The 27,522-nt window shown below is 39.8% G+C and overlaps 1 protein-coding gene across 2 annotated transcripts; it reads left to right on the plus strand.

Moving 5' to 3' along the window:
* The first annotated feature begins 939 nt into the window (after window positions 1–939).
* Window positions 940–27,522, plus strand: LOC110508573 (gap junction gamma-1 protein-like). Of its 2 annotated transcripts, none has more exons than XM_021589169.2 (2): window positions 940–1,040; window positions 24,596–27,522. In XM_021589169.2, exon 2 carries the CDS (start codon window positions 24,616–24,618, stop codon window positions 25,876–25,878), a length of 1,263 nt encoding a protein of 420 aa, XP_021444844.1. In that variant the 5' UTR covers window positions 940–1,040; window positions 24,596–24,615; the 3' UTR covers window positions 25,879–27,522. The 2 variants fall into 2 exon arrangements, with proteins under 2 accessions (XP_021444844.1, XP_021444845.1); XM_021589170.2 differs by lacking the exon at window positions 940–1,040 and adding an exon at window positions 17,131–18,019.

Below are 27,522 nucleotides of genomic sequence, written 5' to 3' on the forward strand. Positions count from 1 at the left end.
AACAGCACATACAGTGTGATTGTGCTGTGATGCCTGGGGAAAGATTATCATCTGTTCCAACGTGGAATATTTACTCCCATTTTCCATTGGTACCTTACAACTGAGCACTGGCAACTAGGCCAGGTACTGTAGAAGACATGTTTACAACAGTGAACAGCTTGGATTTGATTTACACTAGCAATAATAATGAACAGCATAACAATCTTGGATGCATGTTGTGCCATTTGAAAGACACTGCCATTTATTCCAGTTTTGATGCCCTTTGTTCTGGATAAATCCACACTGATTTTCTGATCTTTCTGACAGCCCTGTCTAAACCATAAGAGAAAAAGGTTCTGTTGGTTGGTACTTTTTCTTGGATAGGGCATACATTTCATACATTTGATTTTAATGGATTGTCTTATGGCCAAACATTTATGTATCTTATGTATGAAATGTATACATTCTAGAAACTATACCTTGGAGAGAGAGGTGAAAATACCACAGTATTCATTTGAATACAATTGAAATAGAACCTAATTTGCATATGACAGATGACTATTCACCTTTTACGTTTCTCCACATTAATACGTAAAGGTTGTCTATTTTACTGTACATATTTAGAGAACTGTAGAGGTTATTCTTTCCGTCTGAGTTGCTTCTGTGAGACACACATACACACGCTGTTAAGTCACAAGGCTCTGTACTCGAGGTTCAGAGTAGCATCAGTAAAACCTTTCTGGGTGAATGAATGGCTGTGACAGAACAGAAGTCATCCTGGATGAAATAAACAAATAGTAGAGCTACAGTAGTAGAGCTAGAGCACCAGTCATGAAGGCGACTGACTGACCAAGCCAGGGAACAATGGAGCCATTGGTAGGAGTCCTGAGTGTCCTGCCTGTACTTGGTGGTGAGGAGTTTTAAAGAAAAATGAGCCATTGTCTCTCTGTCATCCTGTTTCCGAGCCTCGGGGAAGCTAAGCAATGTCTCTGGAAGCCATCCCAGAATGCTCCACTGTGAAGAATACTAGTCTGGTCTAACCTAGCCGGCCCCATGGAGAGGTAGGTGCTTTTTTCCATTATCCATTTGCGATGCTCTTGTTTTACCTCAGGGGGCTCTTGTGATGTATTTCTTTTAATGTAATGCTATGTACTGTAGTTTGATTCTCCTCCCATACGCTTTAGTGGACTCATATCTATCTCCTTGTGGAGAATAGTTTTGTATTGTCCCTTCAGTCGATCATTGCATGTAGTACTTGTATGGCAATGTAGATTATAATAATCATATAGTTTTATAGTCAAACTTTCTTGGCTGACAGTGTGCACAATAATAATACTTTTTACTTTTATTTATTTCATTACAGAATATTTCATATATTTCCTTTATCATTATAGATATTTTATGTGATATAAAAATTATTGAATATATATTGAAATATATGAAAAATACAATATTATTTACTCTCCAGGCTGTTATTCCAGAAAAGGCACCAGGATGATAAGGCAGACACCCTCTACATGAAAAAACATGTGAATAACATGGAAAAACATGTTTCCAATAAAACTGGGTTCTCATAGACCAGACCAGGTCACTTACATTATTAAAGAGTGCCTTGGGTCATCAGCCAGTTAAATGGTACCTCAGGTTATCCTCCAGTTACCTTTTGGCACAATTCAAAGTACATGCTGTATATTAGCCAAGCAACAAGGTCATTGACCTGACACTCTGGGTTATTAACCTGACACTGAAGCACATTTTAAATCAGACAGAAAGTTCCCAAAAAATGTTATCTTCTCTGAAAACACATGTATTGCCGGACATTGCTGCAATACAGTATTAGGGCATTTCAGTATTATTATGCACATGTTCAATGACTTCATTGGTAGTCTGTATTTAAATCAACATTCTCAGTATGGTAAACCTCTAGACATGTGCTGTGTGTTGAAAAAGTAATAGTTACTCAATGGCAATAAAACCTATTGAGATTCATATCTATTATTCTGCTGGCATTTCTACACTGGCGATTGCATGTCACTAGGCCTTCCTATCTCATAGTATTGCATGCAGTGTCCTACTGTACAGCTGAATATGCTCAGTGTAGGCTCACTTCAGGCCAACCACCTGATGCTTCCTGTGAGTCTGAACCAACAAGTCAGAAAATACTGATCCCTTATCTTAAGAATGATTATGCGTAAAATAAACAATATCTTCTATATTCTCAGTCTACAAATGGGAAAATAATTGGGCTTTTGCTATACAGGAACAAACCCACTGGGCACAAACTGGTTGAATAAAAAAAAATCAACATCCTTTGTCAATGTATTGACGTGGAATCTACGTCGAAAATACATTGGATTTGAAAAAGGTAATCAACGTAAATTATTGCTTTTTCCGGGTGAAACTTCAACCACAGGATTATGTCACCATAGTAACCAACTTTCAATGAAGATGCACGTCTCTGCATCTCAACCAAATATCTAAGTTAAAGAATAGGACTGAATCAAATCAAACGTTATTTAAAGTGCATTTAAAGTTTGATTTGATGTAGTCCTATTCTTTAACTTAGACTTTTTGTTTGAGATGGAGACATTATTCCAACCTATCAATTATTAATTTCTAGACAAACTGAAATTAAAGCCAGACTAAGTCAGTGGCACAAATGGAACGATCCAAGCAGTAGACACATTTCCTTGCATTGACAACCAAACACAATTCAATATCACTTTTGAAATACAATAAATAGCCTATTGTCGATAAGTTATCAAATTATATGTTGGACTCACGTCACCAACTCAACCAAAAATAAAAGTTGAAGAATGGGGCCAGTGCCTCAGATGGAACTATCCAAGCAGGCTCCTTTTAAATGTTGATATTTTGTTGCATTGTCAACCAAACACAATATGACCTTTACAATAAATAGCCTAAAGTTAAGGCCATCTTACACACTAATGTAACATTCAAATCAAAATCAAATGAAATTGTATTGGTCACAAACATATTTAGCAGATGTTATTGTGTCTGTAGCGAAATGCTTGTGTTGAGGCCTAATACTGCTATGTAGTCTGTAAACTTGATGATTATGATGGGGGTGTGCGTGGCCACGCAGTCATGGGTGAACAGGGAGTGTAACGTCTGATGAGCTTGGAGGGTACTATGGTGTTGAATGCTGAGCTATAGTCAGTGAACTGCATTCTTACATAGCTATTCCTCTTGTCCAGATGGGATAGGGCAGTGTGCAGTGCGATGGCGATTGCATCGTCTGTGGATCTATTTGGGCGGTAAGCAAATTGAATTGCGTTTAGGGTGTCAGGTAAGGTGGAGGTGATACAGTGTCTTGCGAAAGTATTCGGCCCCCTTGAACTTTGCGACCTTTTGCCACATTTCAGGCTTCAAACATAAAGATATAAAACTGTATTTTTTTGTGAAGAATCAACAACAAGTGGGACACAATAATGAAGTGGAACGACATTTATTGGATACTTCAAATCAAAAACTGAAAAATTGGGCGTGCAAAATGATTCAGCCCCCTTAAGTTAATACTTTGTAGCGCCACCTTTTGCTGCGATTACAGCTGTAAGTCACTTGGGGTATGTCTATCAGTTTTGCACATCGAGAGACTGAATTTTTTTCCCATTCCTCCTTGCAAAACAGCTCGAGCTCAGTGAGGTTGGATGGAGAGCATTTGTGAACAGCAGTTTTCAGTTCTTTCCACAGATTCTCGATTGGATTCAGGTCTGGACTTTGACTTGGCCATTCTAACACCTGGATATGTTTATTTTTGAACCATTCCATTGTAGATGTTGCTTTATGTTTTGGATCATTGTCTTGTTGGAAGACAAATCTCCGTCCCAGTCTCAGGTCTTTTGCAGACTCCATCAGGTTCTTTTCCAGAATGGTCCTGTATTTGGCTCCATCCATCTTCCCATCAATTTTAAAAATCTTCCCTGTCCCTACTGAAGAAAAGCAGGCCCAAACCATGATGCTCCCACCACCATGTTTGACAGTGGGGATGGTGTGTTCAGCTGTGTTGCTTTTACGCCAAACATAACGTTTTGCATTGTTGCCAAAAAGTTCAATTTTGGTTTCATCTGACCAGAGCACCTTCTTCCACATGTTTGGTGTGTCTCCCAGGTGGCTTGTGGCAAACTTTAAACAACACTTTTTATGGATATCTTTAAGAAATGGCTTTCTTCTTGCCACTCTTCCATAAAGGCCAGATTTGTGCAATATACGACTGATTGTTGTCCTATGGACAGAGTCACGCACCTCAGCTGTAGATCTCTGCAGTTCATCCAGAGTGATCATGGGCCTCTTGGCTGCATCTCTGATCAGTCTTCTCCTTGTATGAGCTGAAAGTTTAGAGGGACGGCCAGGTCTTGGTAGATTTGCAGTGGTCTGATACTCCTTCCATTTCAGTATTATCGCTTGCACAGTGCTCCTTGGGATGTTTAAAGCTTGGGAAATCTTTTTGTATCCAAATCCGGCTTTAAACTTCTTCACAACAGTATCTCAGACCTGCCTGGTGTGTTCCTTGTTCTTCATGATGCTCTCTGCGCTTTTAACGGACCTCTGAGACTATCACAGTGCAGGTGCATTTATACGGAGACTTGATTACACACAGGTGGATTGTATTTATCATCATTAGTCATTTAGGTCAACATTGGATCATTCAGAGATCCTCACTGAACTTCTGGAGAGAGTTTGCTGCACTGAAAGTGAAGGGGCTGAATAATTTTGCACGCCCAATTTTTCAGTTTTTGATTTGTTAAAAAAGTTTGAAATATCCAATCAATGTCGTTCCACTTCATGATTGTGTCCCACTTGTTGTTGATTCTTCACAAAAAAATACAGTTTTATATCTTTATGTTTGAAGCCTGAAATGTGGCAAAAGGTCGCAAAGTTCAAGGGGGCCGAATACTTTCGCAAGGCACTGTATGATCCTTAACTAGCCTCTCAAACACTTCATGATGACAGAAGTGTGTGCTACAGGGTGTTTAGTCATTTAGTTCAGTGACCTTTGCTTTCTTGGCTACAGGAACAATGATGGACATCTTGAAGCACGTGGGAACTGCAGACTGGGATAGGGAGAGATTGAATATCTCCGCAAACACTCCAGCCAGCTGGTTTGCACATGCTCTGAGGACGCGGCTAGGGATGCCGTCTGGGCCGGCAGCCTTGCGAGGGTTAACACGCTTAAATGTCTTACTTACGTCCGCCACAGAGAAGGAGTAACACATCCATGGTCATCATTTCTATATATGAAGTGTGCATGTTCAAGATATAATTCATAGGCCCTCGCAGGTCTGTGAGATCTTCACAATTGCTGTAATAAACTGTGCAGAATCACGAACGGCATTGATTACTTGCACACTGCACACTGCAATCCAGGTCATTTGGCTGTGCTATTAGATAGAAGCATAGTGATAACACATTAATACTGTATGTTGTATAAATAAACAAAATATATGACATTGTATTCCCATTTGAACTTTGATATGTTTTTAAATGGTTGAAAGAGCAGTGATAGACATTTCAGTGACAACTAAACCAAAAATCAGACACTGCATAGTGATAACGCATTGGAAATTCAACACACTTTTGGCTCTCTTTTTGATTGGGTGAATATAGGTTGTAATCTCATTGATCCCTGTTTCAACCAAAAATTACCCAATTATCAACATTGAAGTGACGTCATGTGCCCAGTGTCAAGGCTCTGACCGTGTGAAAGATGCACTATAGACTAAGCTATCAGATTCAACACATTATTTAAGCATAGCGAATGTGTTTCTATATGCATTTGCATAAATATCTGATGTAGATGTGTAATTAGTGACCAGATTTGAATAGCGTCCCATGAATCTTAACAACACGCACGTTTGAAACTCTACGGTGTAGCTACAGTCCAAGCAGAATAAAAGCTTGTTCATTCTCTTGCTAAGTAGGCTTGATATGATCGGACTGCCTAATTCTGACCAAACATTTGCTGTAGCATTTGTTACAGGCTAGGCTAAGGGTTGTGTAATGATACAAGATAGCCTTTTGTCATATTGGTGCAGTAGACTACTAGCCTGAGACAGCAATGCATGCATGACCATTCAGATACATGGATGCCACCTAGTGTTTTAAAACCTCCAGTGGCGAAAACAGATGTGATGGGGGAAATTACATACTGTACCATTAACAATGAATATGACCTCTTGCAGTTAAGAATACGATTATATTATTTGCATATAGCACGTGGTGTATTCTCTCCCTACCTGTGAATACAATATATTTGATTGTTTGACCAATAAAAAAAATAATAATAATGTAAAACATGCAACAATGCATTAGTAAGTGGATTTTAATGAGGTTATACACCACATCAATTCTTATAAATATGGTATTGTCATGTATTTTCTGGCCTCTTATCTGTATCAAAGTATTTTTTTTATGAAATCAGCATCATCTTTTTATACTTTAGCATTATCTAACTATCAAACATACTCCACATAAAACCATAAACAGGCCCTAACGAGCTGACAGCAACACCTTGATCTCGTTACTGTACTAGTCATGTAATATAACTTAGACGGTGCCAGGAGCAAGAGTCATAGATATACGATTCTGCTGTCAGCTATTGTTGTGTAAGACAACATGACATGGACGAGCTAGCTGATGCTATCATATTAGGCCTGTGGGAGCGCTGCCAGTGGCTGAAGTTCACTGAGTTGGTGGTTCTGTCTCTTACACTGCAGTAAAAGGCTAGCTTACTAAGAGCTCTGGGGGTGGTGCTTTACTAAGTATTTCTCTGCTACTGAAATCCAAATGACCCTGAATAGTTCTGCTGCTCTTCGGGCCAGGCCTGGGTCCACCTCATGACATGGTCAGTTATGACAAGATAATGTCAAAGTTTAAGGACCTCCAGCACTCCAAGCAAGCTTTGTTGTTTGTTGCTTGGTTTGTTTTAAGGGGAAGTTGTGTGGAGGGATTCTTCTCTTGACCATATATTCATGCAATGTATTTGAGAGCACATCGATATTAGAACATTACAGTATTTTGCTGTATAAATATGAATGTAATATTTTTTTAAATATTTGGATCGCATGGCAGAATCATGTTTGGATGTTTTTTAAATTCTGCATGGAGGGCATCATTATATAATCCAGAATGTGATTATTGCACATTTATAACAGAGAGTACTTAATTGGTAATCTTCTGAAATTAGGGTAAAGCAGGTGCTTGAAGACATTTGAAATTGAGTTTTATGTCTATGATAGGCAATGTAGAATATAATAATGGGATGTGTGAGAAATGTGTGTTAGAAGAGCAGGGGAGTGTGAAGTGACCAAAGGTTGTGATGTGAGTCGCATAAGGATAACATGAAGTCAGCTAGTAACTTCCCAAACATCTAATCATCTTGACAGACAACATCGTAATTGCGAGCTGTAGAATATAACACTTTCAAATCCATTTTTGTTCTCTTAAGAATCAACTTAGATATTAGCAATGCCTTTTTCTTGCTTGCTGCCTTATTGAAAGTTTATAACAATGCCTGGTGCTTTCACCTCAGAACCCAGGTGAATGGAAAATGTGGTGCTCTTCTGGCAATTTTCATGCATTTTTACATGAAGCGGCTTAGAGTGTCTTTGATATGAGCGAAAGACATGGTCCATGCCAAGTAGACAGTACTCGGCACTCTTTAGAGCATATATGGGTGAGGAAAGATACTGTATGTAAATGCTTTTTAGATATTCCCGAAACATTCCCACAACATTAGCTAAGCTTCCCATGAAGATATAAGTTAGGGTTTTACCTAACATTAGGAGGATAACCCAAAAACATTCAAAGATTGATAAAAAAAAAATTAATGTAATAAGATTTTCAGAAAACGTTTTAAATTAAATATCCTTGGAATGTTCTACTAAAATGAACTAAAATGTTGTGCACAACAGCTGTAATAACCACCACAAAACATTCCCCAAACGTTCTCATTACGTTTCCAGGTAACGTAATAACAGAATATACCAGTGATGTTTTTAGACATACTGTCGCAACAAAATGTGAGAGCAATAGAAATGTTTCTGAGAAAACATTACGGGAATGTTTTGCTAATGTTGATGGAGATTCTATTAAAAACACCCATAACAACAACCACCCTGCTCTAAAAAAGTTATAGCGTGACGTTGTGTTATGATTGTTCCAATAACGTTCCCTAAACATTCTTCAGCAATCATTTCGGGATTCAATTCAATTGGTTCTGAGAAAACATTACTGGAACATTCCGCTAACATTAATGGAGATGTCATCCGAGACACCTACACATGTATAGGCTCTTAATTTGACCAGTTTCTCACAGCAGGAAAATAATCCTAGTGATGTGAATTACTAGGTGGATTATATTTAATTGAAAAGTTTGTATGGGTTAATACATTTTTTGTTAGGGCAAATCATGTCTGAAATGTTAAAGTGGTAATTAAAAACTTTAAGCATTTTTAAACCTTGAATGCACTACACATTTATTTTTTACTGCGGTGCAGGAAAATGTGTCCTGCAACAGGGTGGTCTAATTAAGATCCTGTACAGTGGTGGCCAAACATATTGGAATGACACAAATATACATTTTCACTAAGTCTGCTGCCTCAGTTTGTATGATGGCAATTTGCATATACTCCAGAATGTTATGAAGAGTGACCAGATGAATTGCAATTAATTGCAAAGTCCCTCTTGAACTGATTCCCTCAAAAACATTTCCACTGCTTTTCAGCCCTGCCACAAAAGGGCCAGCTGACATCATGTCAGTGATTCTTTCGTTAACACAGGTGTGAGTGTTGACGAGGACAAGGCTGGAGATCACTCTGTCATGCTGGTTGAGTTCGAATAACAGACTGGAAGCTTCAAAAGGAGGGTGATGCTTGGAATCATTGTGCTTCCTCTGTCAATCATGGTTACCTGCAAGGAAACACGTGTCGTCATCATTGCTTTGCAAAAAAGGGCTTCACAGGCAAGGATATTGCTGCCAGTAAGATTGCACCTAAATCAACCATTTATCGGATCATCAAGAACTTCAAGGAGAGCGGGTCAATTGTTGTGAAGAAGGCTTCAGGGCGCCCAAGAAAGTCCAGCAAGTGCCAGGACTGTCTCCTAAAGTTGATTCAGCTGTGGGATAGGGGCACCACCAGTACAGAGCTTGCTCAGGAATGGCAGCAGGCAGGTGTGAGTGCACCTGCACGCACAGTGAGGCAAAGACTTTTGGAGGATGGCCTGATTAACACATCCTCCGAGAGCAACTTCTCCCAACCATCCAGGAACAGTTTGGTGATGAACAATGCCTTTTCCAGCACCTTGCCATAAGGCAAAAGTGATAACTAAGTGGCTCGGGGAACAAAACATCGATATTTTGGGTACATGGCCAGGAAACTCCCCAGACCTTAATAATCCCATTGAGAATTTGTGGTCAATCGTCAAGAGGCGGGTGGACAAACAAAACCCTACAAATTCTGACAAACTCCAAGCATTGATTATGCAAGAATGGGCTGCCATTAGTCAGGATGTGGCCCATAAGTTAATTGACAGCATACCAGGGAGGATTACAGAGGTCTTGAAAAAGAAGGGTCAACACTGCAAATATTGACTCTTTGCATCAACTTCATGTAATTGTCAATAAAAGCCTTTGACACTTATGAAATGCTTGTAATTATACTTCAGTATTCCATAGTAACATCTGTCAAAAATATCTAAAGACACTGAAGCAGCAGACTTTATGAAAATTAATATTTGTGTCATTCTCAAAACTTTTGGCCATGACTGTATAGGCCGAACAACCAATGATGGATATTGATAACAACAAACAGCCCAGCAATCCGGGAACATTCCCAGAACATTAGCTAACATTCCAATTAAGTTCCAGTTAGGGATTGAGCTAACATTAGGATGATAACATCCCGCCAACATTCAAAGAATGTTTTTGATCACCAATATACATTTTTTAAAGAAAATGTTTTAAAGGAAATGTTCTCCTAACATTCATTAAAATGTTGTTCACAAAATCTGTAAAAATTACTACAAAACAACATTCCCCTAAGGTTCTCATTAGGTTTCCAAGGAATGTAATAACACAATGTTCCGGTAATGTTCTTAGAACATACTGCCGCAACAAAATGTGGGAGCAATAAAAGTTGTTCTGAGGAAACATTGCAGGAACGTTCTGCCAATGTTGATTGATATGTTATTCAAAACCCCCATAACAACAATCAGGGAATATTCCTAAAATGGTCTCATAAAGTTATAGTGACATGATGGTTCTAATAAAGTTTCCTGAACATACAGCGCCTTGCAAAAGTATTCATCCCCCTTTTTCCTATTTTGCTGCATTACAACTTGTCATTTAAATGACATTTTATTTGGATTTCATGTAATGGACATACACAAAATAGTCCAAATTGTTGAAGTGAAATTAAAAATATTACTTGAAAAAAAGTGGTGCTTGCATATGTATTCACCCCCTTTGTTATGAAGCCCCTAACGAAGATCTGGTGCAACCAATTACCTTCAGAAGTCACATAATTAGTTAGATTTGCACAGTGGTTCACTTTATTTATGTGTCACATGATCTCAGTGTATATATACACCTGTTCTGAAAGGCTCCAGAGTCTGCAACACCAGTAAGCAAGAGTCACCACCAAAGCAAGCGGCACCATGAAGACCAAGAAGCTCTACAAACACGTCAGGGACAAAGTTATGGAGAAGTATAGATCAGGTTCGGGTTAAAAAATATATACAGTATATGAAACATCCCACGGAGTACCATTAAATCCATTATTATTTTTATTTTTTTAAGAATATGGCACCACAACAAACCTGCCAAGAGAGGGCAGCCCACCAAAACTCATGGACCAGGCAAAGAGGGCATTAATCAGAGAGGCAACAAAGAGACCAAAGATAGCCCTGAAGGAGCTGCAAAGCTCCACAGCGGAGATTGGAGTATCTGTCCATAGGACCAATTTAAGCCGTACGCTCCACAGAGTTGGGTTTTATGAAAGAGTGGCCAGAAAAAAAGCCAATGCTTAAAGAAAAAAATAAGCAAACATATTTGGTGTTCGCCAAAAGGCATGTGGGAGACTCCCCAACCATATGGAAGAAGGTACTCTGGTCAGATGAGACTAAAATTGAGCCTTTTGGCCATCAAGGAAAATGGATGGTGCTAAATACAGGGAAATTCTTGAGGGAAACCTGTTTCAGAGATTTGAGACTGGGACAGAGGTTCACCTTCCAGCAGGACAATGACCCTAAGCACACTGCTAAAGCAACACTTGAGTGGTTTAAGGGAAACTTGAAAAATTAGAATGTCTTGGAATGGCCTAGTCAAAGCCCAGACCGCAATCCAATTCAGAATCGGTGACATGACTTAAGGATTGATTTACACCAGCGGAACCCATCCAACTTGAAGGAGCTGGAGCAGTTTTTTGCCTTGAAGAATGGGAAAAAATCCCAGTGGCTAGATGTGCCAAGCTTATAGAGGCATACCCCAAGAGACTTGCAGCTGTAATTGCTGCAAAAGGTGGCTCTAACAAAGTATTGACTTTGGGGGGTGAATAGTTATGCACGCTCAAGTTTTCTGTTTCTTGTCTTAATACTTTCGCAAGCCACTGTACTTCCACAATAAAAGGTTGGAGTAATGGAATTGGTTAAAAAAAACATTCCTGGAGTATTCAGCTAATGTTGATGGAGATAATTACTTGTAACACCTTTAACAGTAAACAAGACACATTCCTGCGAGTCTCTTGTAAATTTTATTCTGTAAGGTTATGGCATGATGATCCAGAATTGTTCTAAAAACATACTTCAATGATGGAAGTAGTTCTGAAAACATTGCTGCAATGTTCTGCTAATATTGATGTGTAATATAACATTATTATATGAAGTTACCAAACTTTTTTTTAAAAAGGGCACTTACTTCATTAAATTTTACAAGGGTATAGTACATACATCGCTATAGCTTTTTTAAAGAATGATGATCAAGTAGATTTGAACCTGCGATCTACCATTTTCAAGCCCTGTAGGATACTTAGTCTGCTGCACAACAAGGATCCTGATGTTTCTATTGGTATTCCATTTGTACTGAAATCCTTAAATGATGATCCGATCCAAACTATGGCTACTGTATACGTACATATATGCACATCTGTGTACACCTCACAACAATCTGTCAGGCAATAATTTAACATGATTTCTGAAATCAAGTTTGTCTGGAAAATAATAGTCAAAACTTCCCAACTTTACTATATATACCGTAAGCAGGATTGGTAGAGTAAGAAACAATAGAGGATATACATTTTTCTAGATTTAGTTATCCTATCTTTTGCAAAGACAAAAACCACAACCTGGAAGTCAGAGTAAAGGTGAAAACAGCTTTATATTTATGCTAGGCCTATTCCAGTGGCACAATGGATGAATTTCAGGGATAACGCTCCCAGGTTCGATCTCAGCTTTGGACTATATATAAAATAGGTCAAAACTATGTTTGTACAATATGTGAATCATGTGATTGCAAATAAATGCCATATGTGTTTCAACTTCACTGTTAGTCTACACCTTATGAATTATGTGACAAATTTGATTTGATTTACATGGATTATTGTAGAACTAACTTCCTCAACAATAAGATCAAACAAACCTCTGTGGACTGTTCAAAATTTAATTGTATCATTCTGGGAACATCATTCTGGGAACATAGGAATAACACAACCTAATTAAATGTTCTGGGAACCTTTAAAGACAATACAAACAAACAAAAAATCTGGGAACATTCTTGTAACATCAGGTGAATGTTTTTTTCACCCTAAATGAAACATATAATCATGCGCACAACAGGACAGTTTTTGTGTTTTGGGAACATATCTTTTGTGATGTCCCCACCAACTAATGAAACATTCTTTGAACCTTTAAAGAACAGACTAAATGTGTTCTGGGAACGTTCTTGCAACGTTAAGCGAATGTTTTATACAAATATTGTGTAATCATCAGCACAACTGGACCCTTTTTGTTATGAGAACATTAGCTGCAACCTAACAAATGTTCTGGGAACTTTCACAGAACCAAATTTGGTTTACTGGGATATACCAAACCTGTAGAAACAAAGCTATACCAGAGGATTGATGGAGCTCAAGTAAGACTTATCCCATTTTTGGCATCATCCATTTAATGAACAAACAAATAACACTTAATCTGCATCAACAACATTTAAACCAGAGTCCTTATCCTTACATCCAGCTCACGCCAAGTGCAACATCTGCCTGAAAGCCAGAGTACTGATACATAACTTCCTACTGACAACAGAATAGACAAGGCAATATATGCTTTTCACTACATTGCTGCTATTTCTCTCAACTTACATAAAAATGAATGTGACATTAATGTCTGCTCATCACGTTCTACCTAAAGGCAATGTCAGTCTTGAGGCGAACAGTTCTGTCTCAGTATACTGTAGTACAGATTAGCTGCGTAGAGAAGACTTCATTCTGTGTGTTTATACTATCTGAACACAGTAAAACCAAAACCTCCAGTTAGATAGTTAGCAGGCCTAGTGTTCTCATGGAACATATTTTTTTTGGCTGTATGTAGAAATGCAGTCTTTGTTCATTTTTGTTAGAGGAAATGTTGTTACAGTGTATGCATAGTCCCTACGTAAGGATTAGCAAGGGTTTCCACTGCATTCTGAAATGGTTTAGGGCAGTCAAACGTTACAGGCAATTTACGATCTACATCAGATGTACATTCTTTTAAGTTGTATAAATATTTGAGTCCACCTGTTTTTTATAGTTGGACCATGTCCACGTCCTTCACAGCTATACTGCAATGCCTTGTTGACTAACAGTAGACATCCAAGCTCAGCTGAAGGAAGTTTTTCTTGGATAATGTTGGCATCCACCTCTAGGCTCTTCACCACAGTCGCTTCGGTGGACTTGAGCCTCTGTCAAACTGGCACGGGATGCACAGACCCAAGGGGTAGGATAGGATAGGCTTGGCTGAAAAACAGAGAGAAAAGTGAACAAATGAAAGAGGACTGCCACCACTCTCAGGCAGCCTACAGGATACACCCTACTCTGCTCTGCACTGCCTGGTAAGGGCAAGTTGGATGATGTGGGGGACAGGAGAACGGGGGAAAGCACCGGCCGAGTCGCATGCTTTGCTCTGGTGTCTTGTGTCACTCTTTTCTCTGGGGGGGGCCACGTTCAAGTCACATGGCTTTGCTTGATCTGTTACATAAACACAGACCTCCGTGGCCTCTAGTCGGCTCCCGTCAACTTAGTTCTGCAGAGAGGGAAAAACTCTACGGGAAAGTGACATTGGCAAGGGGCTGAGGAGAGGAGAGCTGTCGAGGTGTTCACTTCTCTTCTGTCCATGTGTCCTTGTTGTTGCACCATTCCAACTCCACTGCAGACAGACAGCACAACTCTCACTGACCTCTACGAGGTGACAACTGACCGACCACGAGCAAATGCTTGTGGAGCTGTCGTTTGAACAGAATGTGCCATTTTGTGCAGCAACAGATGACTATAAAAGGAATCTGCAGGTGGTTTATCAACTCAACAGATCATTGAATAAATATTAAATGAATGAACATAATTTATTATATAATGACTAACTTATTATAACCAGAAAATAACAAATAGATTAGGCTAGTTACTTGACTATCTGTGTCTTTTGGGTGGCAGCAAGATTTTAGAGCTGTGTATGTGATCCGACTAAGAGAAGAAGCCACGTGATGGTCTGACTGTGTTGCTCCCCCCTAGGGACAGCACAGCACATGGCTGTCTAGATGAACCCCAAATGCTCCAGTGATTCCAGCAGCATCCCATCTCCTTCTTCCCTTGACCCCAGCAGGGGTGCATGCAATGCCAGAACTCCTCAGTCAGATGCAGGGATGGGGGAAGAAAGGGATGCAAGGAGGAGGGGATGTTTGGAGGCAAAGCCTCTGGAGGATGGGTGGGTCCTTCAGGTCCAGCTGGCTTGGTTTCACCCACTCAGTCCGCTCACTCACACACCCTCCCGTCTCATCACTAAAATGGCCAAGATGCTCATCTTGCACACTCTCACAGAGCTCTCCACACTCTCTTCAGCCCGCTCAGTTTTCACGCGACTCTCATATCACACTCTCATGGGTTGAACTGTTTAGAGAAGTCTATATTTCACGAAGAAGTGTTAAATACGGACTCTTTTTGGAAAATACTGGTCTTTAGGTGAAAGAATGATAAGTATGACCAGTAAACCTTATTCCGTGTCAGAGGATTCCAGTGATGTCTGAGCAGAAATAAAATGTTGATCAATTGGCCAAGTCTGTGAGGTATTAGCAAGGGAATCATCCAAAATACAGGTGATAAAAGTTACATTTGTTACCCACACTCCCCAGTTTGCTAATGAAAGTGATTGTATCCAGATATGTCATTTAATGATAATTCTTGACTTCTGAGTATCTTTTCAGTTTAGCTGAAGGTGTAACAGCTCTCATCGAAAGGAGTGGACCAAAGCGCAGCGTGGAAAGTGTTCACGATTTTCTATTTTTCAAAAAACACTCAAAACAAAAATAACAAACGTGAAAACGAACGCGCAGAGTTCTGCCAGGTACAGACACGAAACAGAAAAGAAGATCCCACAAAATCCAAACGGAAAATGACAACTTATATATGATCCCCAATCAGAGGCAACGATAGACAGCTGCCTCTGATTGGGAACCACACACATGGCCAAAAACAAAAAAATAGAAAACATAGACTTTCCCACCCAAGTCACACCCTGACCTAACCAAACATAGAGAATAATAAGGATCTCTAAGGTCAGGGCGTGACAGACGGTCACTTCCAGTGTTAAACAGTAGTACGATGGCTGGCTCACAATTAAAGTGATTGAGGAACAATTTTTTCAATTAGAAATTAAGTATATTAAGCTCGGGTTTTCTTCATGGAGACAAATATTTATGGGCAAAGAACCATATGGTATGCATGAGGTACATGGTTTGCCTCTACTGTACTCATAGATGCATTTTAGTCATATGAAAAAAGCAGTCACATGCGCTAAGTAACATTGTGCTTCCAGTTCTATGGCCTGACAAAAAGCCTTGAGTGTAAACACCGTGTCGGAAAAGACGTGGAGCGTAGTGTGGAGTGGGACCTGTCCACCAGTCCCATCTCTGGCCATTCGCCTGGATGGAACATCTAAATATTTGGACACTTGATATGACTGAGTGTACCTGTTGGATACATTGAAGCGGATCTGCTCTAAGGCAATGTGTTTTTTATCTCTGTGTGGCACTTTGGAGAGTGGATATCCCAGCAGGCTAACCCTCTCTCTCTCTCCATTGTTGTTTGTTATAATTAAGGACATCTGTTGTACTGTATATACATATACAATTCCAGTAGGTGTTGGTCTGTGTGAGTGTTTGTGTATTTAAATGACAGAGAGAAAGAGAGTGAGAGAGATGAGAGAGAGAGAGAGAGAGAGCACTCATACTTATATGCGCGACCATCCATGTGCCAACTACTATGCAGATGCATCTACTTTCCACATTGTGTATTTTCAAGGCGAGCTATCACATCCACAACTAGCTTTACAGGTACCCTAGGCATGGGGAAGTGAGAAGAGGCAGTTGTGTGGTGCACCATGTCTTGCTGAGATCAGAGAAGAGGGCAGAGAGAGGAAGAGCTGTCATCTGTGTTAAGCTACAGAGGAGTGAGTGTTGAGCAGTGTTGAGCTACAGGGGAGTGAGTGTTGAGCAGTGTTGAGCTACAGGGGGGTGAGTGTTGAGCAGTGTTGAGCTACAGAGGAGTGAGTGTGGAGCAGTGTTGAGTTACAGGGGAGTGAGCGTTGAGCAGTGTTGAGTTACAGGGGAGTGAGTGTTGAGCTATAGGGGGTGAGTGTTGAGCAGTGTTGAGCTCTAGGGTGGTGAGCGTTTAACAGTGTTGAGCTAAAGAGGGGGTGAGTGTTGAGCAGTGTTGAGCTATAGGGGGGGGAGTGTTGAGCAGTGTTGAGCTATAGGAGGCTGAGTGTTGAGGAGTGTTGAGCTATGGGGGGGGGGGTTGATCAGTGTTGAGCTAGAGGGGGGGTGTTGAGCAGTGTCGAGCTACAGGGGAGTGAGTGTTGAGCAGTGTTGAGCAGTGTTGAGCTACAGGGGGCTGAGTGCTGAGCAGTGTTGAGCTCTAGGGTGGTGAGTGTTTAACAGTGTTGAGCTATAGGAGGCTGAGTGTTGAGCAGTGTTGAGCTATGGGGGGTGTTGAGCAGTGTTGCGCTATAGGGGGGGTGTTGAGCAGTGTTGAGCTACAGGGGAGTGAGTTTTGAGCAGTGTTGAGTTACAGGGGGTGAGTGTTGAGCAGTGTTGAGCTATAGAGGGGTGGGTGTTGAGCAATGTTGAGCTACAGGGGAGTGAGTGTTGAGCAGTGTTGAGCTATAGAGGGGTTGGGTGTTGAGCAGTGTTGAGCAGTGCTGAGCTATAGGTGGCTGAATGTTGAGCAGTGTTGAGCTATAGGGTGGTGAGTGTTTAGAAGTGTTGAGCTACAGGGAGTGGGTGGGAAGGGGAAGGCTGGAGGTGTTGCCACTAACAAGCCTCCCTCAGCTGGGTGGGTGTTAATTTCAATCTGCAGTCAGATGTCCTTAAATTTGACCCTCTGGTACAGGGTCACTTGCCAGGGTGGGGAGGGAGAGATTTTTTCCTTGTCTTTCTCCTTCTCTTTTTTATACTTCCTTCTTGGGCAAAAGGCTGGCGTAATAGAAAACAGACACGAGTCAGAATGTGAGGCATTCACAGGAGAAAAAGTTCAGTTCCGTCCTCACTGTGTGGATAACTCAGGAGAGGATAAACAGAAAAGGCTAAGTAGTCTAATTATACAGTGTTTGTTGTTTTTACTATGTGGGGGAGATTATGTTGTTGTTAGCTAGTGTGTCACAGCGTCAGATCAGGATCAGGATGGACCCTCCATGCCATCGGCACGGACTTGGCACGGGATGGCTGTGAAAATGTGGACAAAGTTATGTCTGAACAGAGCGTGCAGTCCAACTTCTTCTCCAGGTGGGTTTTGTCCGTTCTCTCCCAAACCCTAGGATGCATAGCTCTTTCCCCTGTCATACTGTAGGTGTTGTCGACTGAACATTTTAAATGAGGTTACAATACTTTGATGCAGAATTCAGGTGTAGAATGTTACATTTAAATTGTGTGCCAAATGTAGCATGGTTTTTAAATCAACGGGGTAAAAGTATGGTGCAGAAATATGTATTGAGATGAGCCCAATGTGTCTCCTCAGGCACCAGTTTTATTTCAAAAACAGACACATATTTTAGTCCCACTGTGAAAAGCTGGAAGGATATTATTTTGCAGCAGGTAAAGAAAAGTAGTTCATCTTGACCAACACCCCTGACACCAGGTCATTTGTAATTCTTTATCATGTATATTCTCTCAGGCCGCTACAACCTAAACATTTGTTAAATTTCTCAAATTGGTTGATCTCAGTTGGCCATGTATGGTGGGGATAGAGAGAAAATGTTGAGTTATGGACTAATATTAAGAGAACCGTTATGATATCATCAATAAACGTGGTCCTATGTGGGTTGGGGAGGGGGGATGGGTGGGCGTATTTGTATTTTTTCTTTCATCCTTACTGTTGTGTTTTGGCTGTGTTACCATAAATAAATAAAACATGTCATAAAAAAATATATAAAATCCAGAGAAGAATTCCACACAATTACGGCAAGGTGTTACTGCAACTTGTTTACACCAGGCTAATAAATAATTGTTCTATAAGATATAGAGATGCAGTTCTCATTATTGTTTTCTTGTTATACAGATTTGTACCATTTGAAATATATTTGACATGTGTTCAAAATATTGGGTTAGATTATGTTTAATGATGAATAAAAGTGATAAACTATAACTATACATTACTTATTCATATTAGGTCAAAGGTCAAGATCATGAGGGCAAGTCAGGTGGGATCACCTTCAATGGGAGAACAAAGCTTATGTTGTAATACGGAAATGGAAAGATAGCCTACATAAAAACAATGCTTTTATTTTGTCATATCACACAGTCATTTTCTTTCCCCCTCAGCTAAGTGCGGATACTGAAATCAATATTTACACGGTTGATTGATATTAAGAATAGGGTTGCAAAGCTTGTACTTCAATAACTTTAAAAATGTGTATTCATATATAGTTTTCATTTATTATATCTGTGTCCATATTGTCCATGCGTTTCAAGTAGATAGACCATATGATTTAAGTGAATAAAGCCTTATTTTAAATGAACTGCAACTATTGACTTTTCTTCACAACTGCCACCAGTTTGATGCCAAAACATTGACAACAAATACATATTGACATAGTGAAATAAATATATATGAAGTATATTTCATGCTGAAAGCCTCATATTTAACACCAATGATATTCACTGACTGAGTTCATGGTTTATATTTAGGGTAATGTTTTACAGATTTGTCATTCTATTATTTATTTTAAAACCCTCGAATTGAATTATTTCAAATATTGTACACGTGGGAAGGCCACACAGAGGGACACCTGTGATAATCTGAAGTACCCAAAAGGGTCTTGAGATAGACTACATAAAATCCTTCTAAAGTTCTAAAGTGTCCAGTAATATACCTCCCTTTGCAACCCTAATTAACGGAATAAAAACAAAAACTGGTAGTAATACCTAGAATTAAAACTCATACACGCATATAGTAAGTGCAATCATTAATACAACATTCTCTAATCAGTTTGTTCTATCAGAATTTTTCCAACATTATTGTTAAAACATGTTGTTAACAGAAATGAAATATTTATATTTACTAATCCCCAAAGGGTATGAGCATGAAACATCTTGCATGGGTAACCTCTGACATCTAGCACGGAATTAACATGTAGAGATCCTAAAATAAAACACGGCAATATCACACAGCGAAAGAGGAACGCTAACAAGTTACACAAACGTTTTCTCTTTACCAGTTCCAGTTCAACCAACTGCATAAAATAATGTTGCAAACTACCCACACTGGATGGATGTACACAGCAGCCAATCACTTCCAAAGCATGCTCTCATGGGGCACCCTTCATTATAAAGCCTAGCCATGATCCTTACTGGGCTTCCGTTAAACAAACCTGCCTATCCTCAAGTTCTGGGCAGGGATGTATTGTAGTAAAATGTAAACTCAGTCTACCCACCTTTATTCATTTTATGAACAGTTTACTAACTTATAATACTAGATACGTGTTTCACATGAGGGCTCACCCGCCTTATATTGCCCACGGTAGCTGCCGTCTGTGGCCTGGCCATGTGGTGGTAGCTGCCGTCTGTGGCCTGGCCATGTGGTGCTAGCTGCCCCTCTCTCCCCGGTGTGAGACAGCAGCAGCACAGGGTCTGGTGGGTCTGGAGGGCAGGCCTCGTGGCCTCGTGGTAGCTAGACAGACGAACAAGCCTCTCCTGTTCACTGTTTTCACTCAGATGGCAGCTAGCGGAGACAGTGCTGCTATACAGTCATGATACTATCAACTCACAAAGCAGGCAGTCTGCTCTGTGTGTGAGGGGAGTAGGGACACTAGTGGGAGAACATCCTGGGAGAAGCATAGATGGCCTACTTCTCTTCCTTTAAAATCAATCTGAGAGTCCCAGTTCAACATTCAGGGGAACCTACAGTATAGGGATTTTCTCTCCGAATAAGAGTATAGCACACAGAGACACCTCCACATCTGCGTTCTCTCTCTCCTCCCCCATATGCCTCCTATCTTGATATAACCCAGGTGTGTCACTCACTACCTTCCTTTAGCTTGGAGAGAATTCATCTAAATATCCCTTCATTCAGTCATCGAGAAGCTGCATCATTAATCATTAAACAGTATGAGAATAGTAGAAGCTTTTGAGTAATCTATACACAAGGTCATGTACATATCCTCTCACTATTTATGCATATGCGTTACTTGTCTAAGGTAACGCTCCCAATACTTTTAATGCATTTTTCCACAAAAAGCTGGGTAAACTGTTGCACAAAGTAAAAAAGTTGGGAACAAAACTGTGTTTACTTGCATTTACACCACTATACCACTGTGTGTGATACAGTATGTCAGCAGTTTTTTTCAAGTCTTTTGCTAAATTGAATTGATTGTTAGAATTATTGAAAAAATAATGCACTGCAATAGTTTTATTTGTGTTTTATAATTATAATGTTTAAGAAAAAAGATTCCAGAAATGCTAATTTAGAACCACATTTTTTGCACATGGAAGCGAGTGAGAACAATCTGTTTATTAATTTCAAATAGGTCCCAGGGATTATGTTCATAGTTGTTGCTTTTAATTAACTTTAGTCTGTTGTGGTGCATTGTCATTATGTACTATTATAGCAAAAGTTGTGTGCAAACATATTATTTAAATATATTTTGCCTACATGTTGGGATTAGAGTGGAATTGTTCATCTCAAATAAATATTTTAATGTTTGCAAAAAGTTCACAAACATATTTTATAGGAATATGAGGATCATAACTCAATTGCTCTGTATCATGTAATTTGGTAAATTAAAAGAAAGCAAAAGGTTTAATCAACTGATTTAGGTAAATCTGCAGTAACAAGTTGACTTTGAAAAAGGTAAAAGAAGAGACTTGACTACTAGGATCTGGTCGAAGTAAAAGTTTTAAAGTAACTGTCTAGTGTTTCCAATATGAGTGAACAAGTTTTCCTTCCAAAAACATGGAATTCAGTATGTTAAAAAGCAGCTTTTCTGTGTTGAAATGGTGTGGGCATACCCCAACAACAGAATGTTGAGGGAGACTGGGCATACACTTGTCATTCAAAATATTCATTCAAGTAGACTGCTGATTGGACAGCACAGCCAATGAGCCAACATGAGATCATGTTATTTGAGGAAATAGCAAAAAAATTAAATGGTCTGTTTGAGGTGTGGATTTTTAAGTGGATTTTTCTCCAATTTATGCTTTGGCCACAAATACGAGAATAGGACAGCATCATTTGGGAATGAGTTAACAGAATATTAACTTTTAAAGGTGAGATTTTCACTGGACAGTTACCTTTAATACAGAGGTTAGGAGTTCAGGTGGTCGTATGAAAATGCAAAGGCAAAAACCCTCTGGTTTGGGTTGTCCTCCGTCAACAATATACTCTGAGTGGGACAGACATAACTATAGACAGTGTGTATATATCATTCTTATATCATTGATCTTGACTTCATAGTACAGTTTCTTCTTCTTTTTGTTGAGTTTAGTCACATAATATCTCAATTTGCAGTAAGTCAGCCAGTCAGATGTGCAGCCAGACTCATTACCTACTCCTTTTGCCCCATCTCTTTCAACCATAGTTTTTCAATTCCTCATCAATCCATGAAGCAAGGATCTGACCCTTTTTTATGCTTTATGTGTTTGCCTAAAATGACATACCAAAATCTAACTTCCTGTAGCTCAGGTCCTGAAGCAAGGATATGCGTATTCTTGATACCATTTGAAAGGAAACACTTTTAAGTTTGTGGAAATGTGAAATTAATGTAGGAGATAGGATAGGATATAACACATTAGATCTGGTAAAAGATAAAAGAGAAAGACCATACTTTCAGATAGGAGTCTGGGTGTAATTTAGATTTTGGCCACCAGAAGGCAGCGGTGTGTTTACAAAGTTTAAGACTGATGCAGTGGAGAATTACATTAGTTCCAAATATTTTGTATCAAGTCTGCCAGAGGTTTGCCCAAATGTGCCGAATTGGTCAATTGATACATTTCAAGTACATAACTATAGAGAACATACACAAATTCTATGGTAATACAAAATTTAAGCTTACACACTCCCAGGAATGTCATACATGATGCACCATTAGCTTATACACTAACTTTCACATATCTAGATGTCTGGGCAGAGTGGGAGTGGAGCCAGAGACAGAAGTGGGGTCAAACTGTAGACCCCAAATCCTACATTTGAACATAAAAATGAATTTAATCAAACAAAACTATGCTTCATTTTACCTCTGGGACCCTCAGGATGACAAATCAGAGCAAGGTTACTGAATGTAAGTATGTAATTTACCTTCAGAGGTGAATATATCACACCAGTTGCCGTGATATATTTTTATATTTTTTGTGCACTCCCCTCAAACAATAACATTGTCTTTTTTCCCCCTGTAATAGCTACTGCTAATTGGACACTGCAGTTAGATTAACAAGAATATAAGCTTTCTGCTCATATAAGACATGTCTATGTCCCGGAAGGTTGGCTGTTGTATACAACTTCATTCTAGTCACATTAGCGCACATTAGCAACAACAATCCTGGTTTAGGGACACCGATCCTGTAGAGGTCAACAGTTCTAAGAGTCAGTTTCTTAACAGGTGCATGTTTTCAATAAGTAGCAATTTCATAAATGTATCAAGTGCAGTGGCTGGATCCTCTTTTTTAATCACATCATACCCACACATAGTTTTTACATCATCCACATAAGAGTCACAGTAAAATATTCTGTGTGATCTCTTATAGACTATTTTAGGCCCTATTTTAGGCCCTATTTTTGCCCTAATATTGTGATCACTGCATCCAATGTGTACGGATACAGCTTTAGAACAAAGCTCTACAGTATTAGTAAAAATGTGATTGATACATCTGGATGATCTTGTTCCTGTAGTGTTTGGAAACACCCTGGTAGGTTGATTAATAACCTGAACCAGATTACAGGCACAGGTTACAGTGAGAAGCTTCCTCTTGAGTGGACAGCTTGATGAAAACCAGTCAATATACAGGTCCCCAAGAAAGTAGACCTCTGTTTACATCACATACACAATCAAGCATTTCACACATATTATTTAGATACTGACTGTTTGCATTTGGTAGCCTATAGCAACAACCCAAAAGAAAAGGTTTAGATGTGCCAAGTGAACCTGCAACCACAACACTTCAAAACACAAGATCTTCTCTAAGCATTTCAGGGATATTGCTTTGAATATATACAGAAAAACCTCCCACATAAGCATTTCTGTCTCTTCTATAGATGCTATATCCTTGTATTGCTACTACTGTATCATCAAATTAATTATCTAAGTGAGTCTCAGAAATGGCTAATATAAGAATGTTATCTGATGTTAGCAAGTTATTGATTTCATGAACCTCCTTAGGGCTAGCTGTCCCGCTAGCCTTAAACTGTTTTTATGTTTGATCCAAGTTAAACAATTTAAAGGCAATGCTACTAAATACTAAGAGTGTATGTAATTTTCTGAGCCACTGGGAATGTGATGCACGAAATAAAATCTGAAATGAATCATTCTCTCTACTATTATTCTGACATTTCACATTCTTAAAATAAAGTGGTGATCCTAACTGACCTAAGATAGGGACTTCTTACTAGTATTAAATGTCAGGAATTGTGAAAAACTGAGTTTAAATGTTTTTGGCTAAGGTGTATGTAAACTTCCAACTTCAACTGTATGTGTATGTGACCAATAAATTTTGATTTGGTGTTGTGTATGAGCTGTGACTAGTTCTGTTGATGTTGTGTATGAGCTGTGACTAGTTCTGTTGGTGTTGTGTATGAGTTGTGTCTAGTTCTGTTAGTTCTTGTCTCTCTTTTATTCAACTAAACCCTTAATTATACTTTTTATGTGTTTCCAGATTCTAGTTGAAAAGCCTCTATGACCACCATGAGCTGGAGCTTTCTCACGCGTCTTCTGGAAGAGATCCACAACCATTCCACCTTTGTGGGGAAAGTGTGGCTCACGGTGCTCATCATATTCCGCATTGTGCTGACCGCCGTGGGTGGCGAGTCCATCTATTCTGACGAGCAGACCAAGTTCACCTGTAACACCAAGCAGCCCGGTTGTGACAACGTGTGCTACGATGCCTTCGCCCCACTCTCACATGTCCGCTTCTGGGTTTTCCAGATCATCATGATCTCCACCCCCTCAGTAATGTACCTGGGCTACGCCATCCACAAGATAGCCCGCACCTCCGAGTTGGAGCGCCGGAAGTTCCACCGCCGGAAGAAGCTCATTCATGCTCAAAGGTGGACGGATAGCCACCCGCTTGAGGAGGTGCGGGAGGAGGATGAGGACAACGATGCAGAGCCTATGATCTACCAGGAGGAGGTGGTGGAAGCCCAAGAAGTCAAGCCTGAGCCGGCCAAGCCGCAGAAACATGACGGCCGCCGGCGGATCATGCAAGAGGGCCTGATGAGAATCTATGTCCTTCAGCTACTGTCCCGGGCCGTGTTTGAGATCGGCTTCCTGGCGGGCCAGTATCTTCTCTACGGCTTCCGTGTTAATTCATCATATGTGTGCAATAAGGTGCCCTGTCCCCACAATGTAGACTGCTTTATATCTCGGCCGACGGAGAAGACCATCTTCCTGCTCATCATGTATGTCGTCAGCTGCCTCTGCCTGCTCCTCAACGTGTGTGAGATGTTCCACTTGAGCATTGGAACATTCCGAGACACTCTCCGCAAGAGGAGGAATCAGGAGGGTCGACGGCCCTCGTACAGCTACCCATACTCCCATAACATCCCCGCCTCTCCCCCTGGGTACAACCTGGTCATGAAGTCAGACAGGCCCAACCGGATTATCCCCAACAGTCTAATTATGCACCATGAGCAGAACATGGCCAACGATGTCCAGGAACATAACCAAGAGTGCACCAGTCCAGATGACAACATCCCTTCGGACCTAGCCAGCCTGCACCGCCACCTACGGGTGGCCCAGGAGCAGCTCGAAATGGCCTTCCAGACCTACAACACCAACAAGAACCAGCCCACCTCGAGGACAAGTAGTCCTGGAAGCACCTTGGCAGAGCAAATCAGGGTCAACACAACCCAGGAGAAACAAGGAGCCAGGCCGAAATCAGCCACTACAGAGAAAGCTGGGACCGTTGTAAAAAATGGAAAGAGTTCTGTATGGATTTAGGAATTATTAACTTCATGTGGTACAGTAATCTTAGTGAAAAGTAATTTTCAATCTCCAGGTCCATATTCTGTGGATAGTGGAAGATGTGAAATGAGACAAGATAGGTAAAAGCTTCGGAGCGTGAATCAATTGCACTGCCTGAATAGATTTCGCTTTGTCAGAAGGAGAAACCAGCAGTGTGACATGTCAGATCAGGAGCACACAAAATATGCACTATTTACAGGTGATATCAAAACAATTGTAAACAAAAAAAGGAAAAACAAACATGAAGATATCACTAAATACAGTAGTAGTGTATCCTATTATTAGGGTGTCTTTTTGTGCTTTAAATAACATAGCTTGAACATAATTAATATATGCATATGTTGCTTATTCAAACATTTCTTATTTTAGCTACTTACGAATATAGGGAGATATAAAATGAACCATGATGGCAATATATTTAGAATTATTTTTACTGGGATTATTAATTTAACCTTGCTTTTGAACTGGATTAATTTGACAGAATACGTTTAGAATGTCTTTAAAACTATAACAATATGCAAGTGTGTCTTTTTTAAATTGTGGTCTAGTTAAAAGCAATACCGTGGTAAGCACATTTTAATGGCACTATAATTGAATCCTGATGATGTTTAAGAAAAGGACGGTGAACCAAATGTGAAAAGTAATCTAGAAATTCCTAACTGTTCAGATTTGCACTTGGAACCTTTTAACTAATTTTGAGTTGTAATTAAGACATTTAAAAAAAGATGCATTCATAATTTATTTGAGGAAGAAATGCTGGATGTGTATGGGTTATGTTGAAAGATAAGATGTGAAATGTTATAGGACAAATGGTGTTTCATCAGCAGAGGTTTGAGCAACACTGTTCTCCATAGATTTTATTTCACTCTAGTTTTCAAAGCGTTGTTGTAAGATTACATTTTTATTTAGCATTCTGCAGTGACAGAAAAAGGTAAGTAGGTGGTTGTTTTGAAAATTTGAACGACCAATTTCTGATATTTTCTGCTGTTTTTGTGGGGCAGATAATGAATGGATTGACTTTGCTACATTTTAACACATTGTACATATACAGTACAATGCACATAGTAGAAGATGTACACTGAGTGAACAAGACATTAAGGACACTTTCCTAATATTGAGTTGCACCCATTTGCTAAATGACTAAAATGTATAAATGTAAATGTGTCGAAAGTGTTTCACAGGGATGCTGGCCCATGTTGACCCCTATGCTTCCCACAGTCATATCAAGTTGGTCTTTGGGTGGTGGACCATTCTTTATACACACAGGAAACTGTTGAGCATGAAAAATACAGCAGCGTTGCAGTTCTTGCCACAAACCGGTGCGCCTGGCCCCTACTACAGCACCCCATTCGAAGGCACTTAAATCTTTTGTCTGAGACACATACACAATAATGTCGCAATTGTCTCAAGACTTAAAAATCCTTTTCCTCCCCTTCATCTACAGTGGCTTGTGAAAGTATTCACCCCTTGGCATTTTCCTATTTTGTGCCTTACAATCTGGAAAGAAAATTGATTTTATGGGGGTTTGTATCATTTGATTTACACAACAGGCCTACCACTTTGAAGATGCAAAATAGGTTTTATTGTGAATCAAACAAGAAATAAGACAAAAAAACAGAA

The sequence above is a fragment of the Oncorhynchus mykiss genome, chromosome 28, assembly GCF_013265735.2.
Source record: "Oncorhynchus mykiss isolate Arlee chromosome 28, USDA_OmykA_1.1, whole genome shotgun sequence".
NCBI classification, from domain to species: Eukaryota; Metazoa; Chordata; class Actinopteri; order Salmoniformes; family Salmonidae; genus Oncorhynchus; species Oncorhynchus mykiss.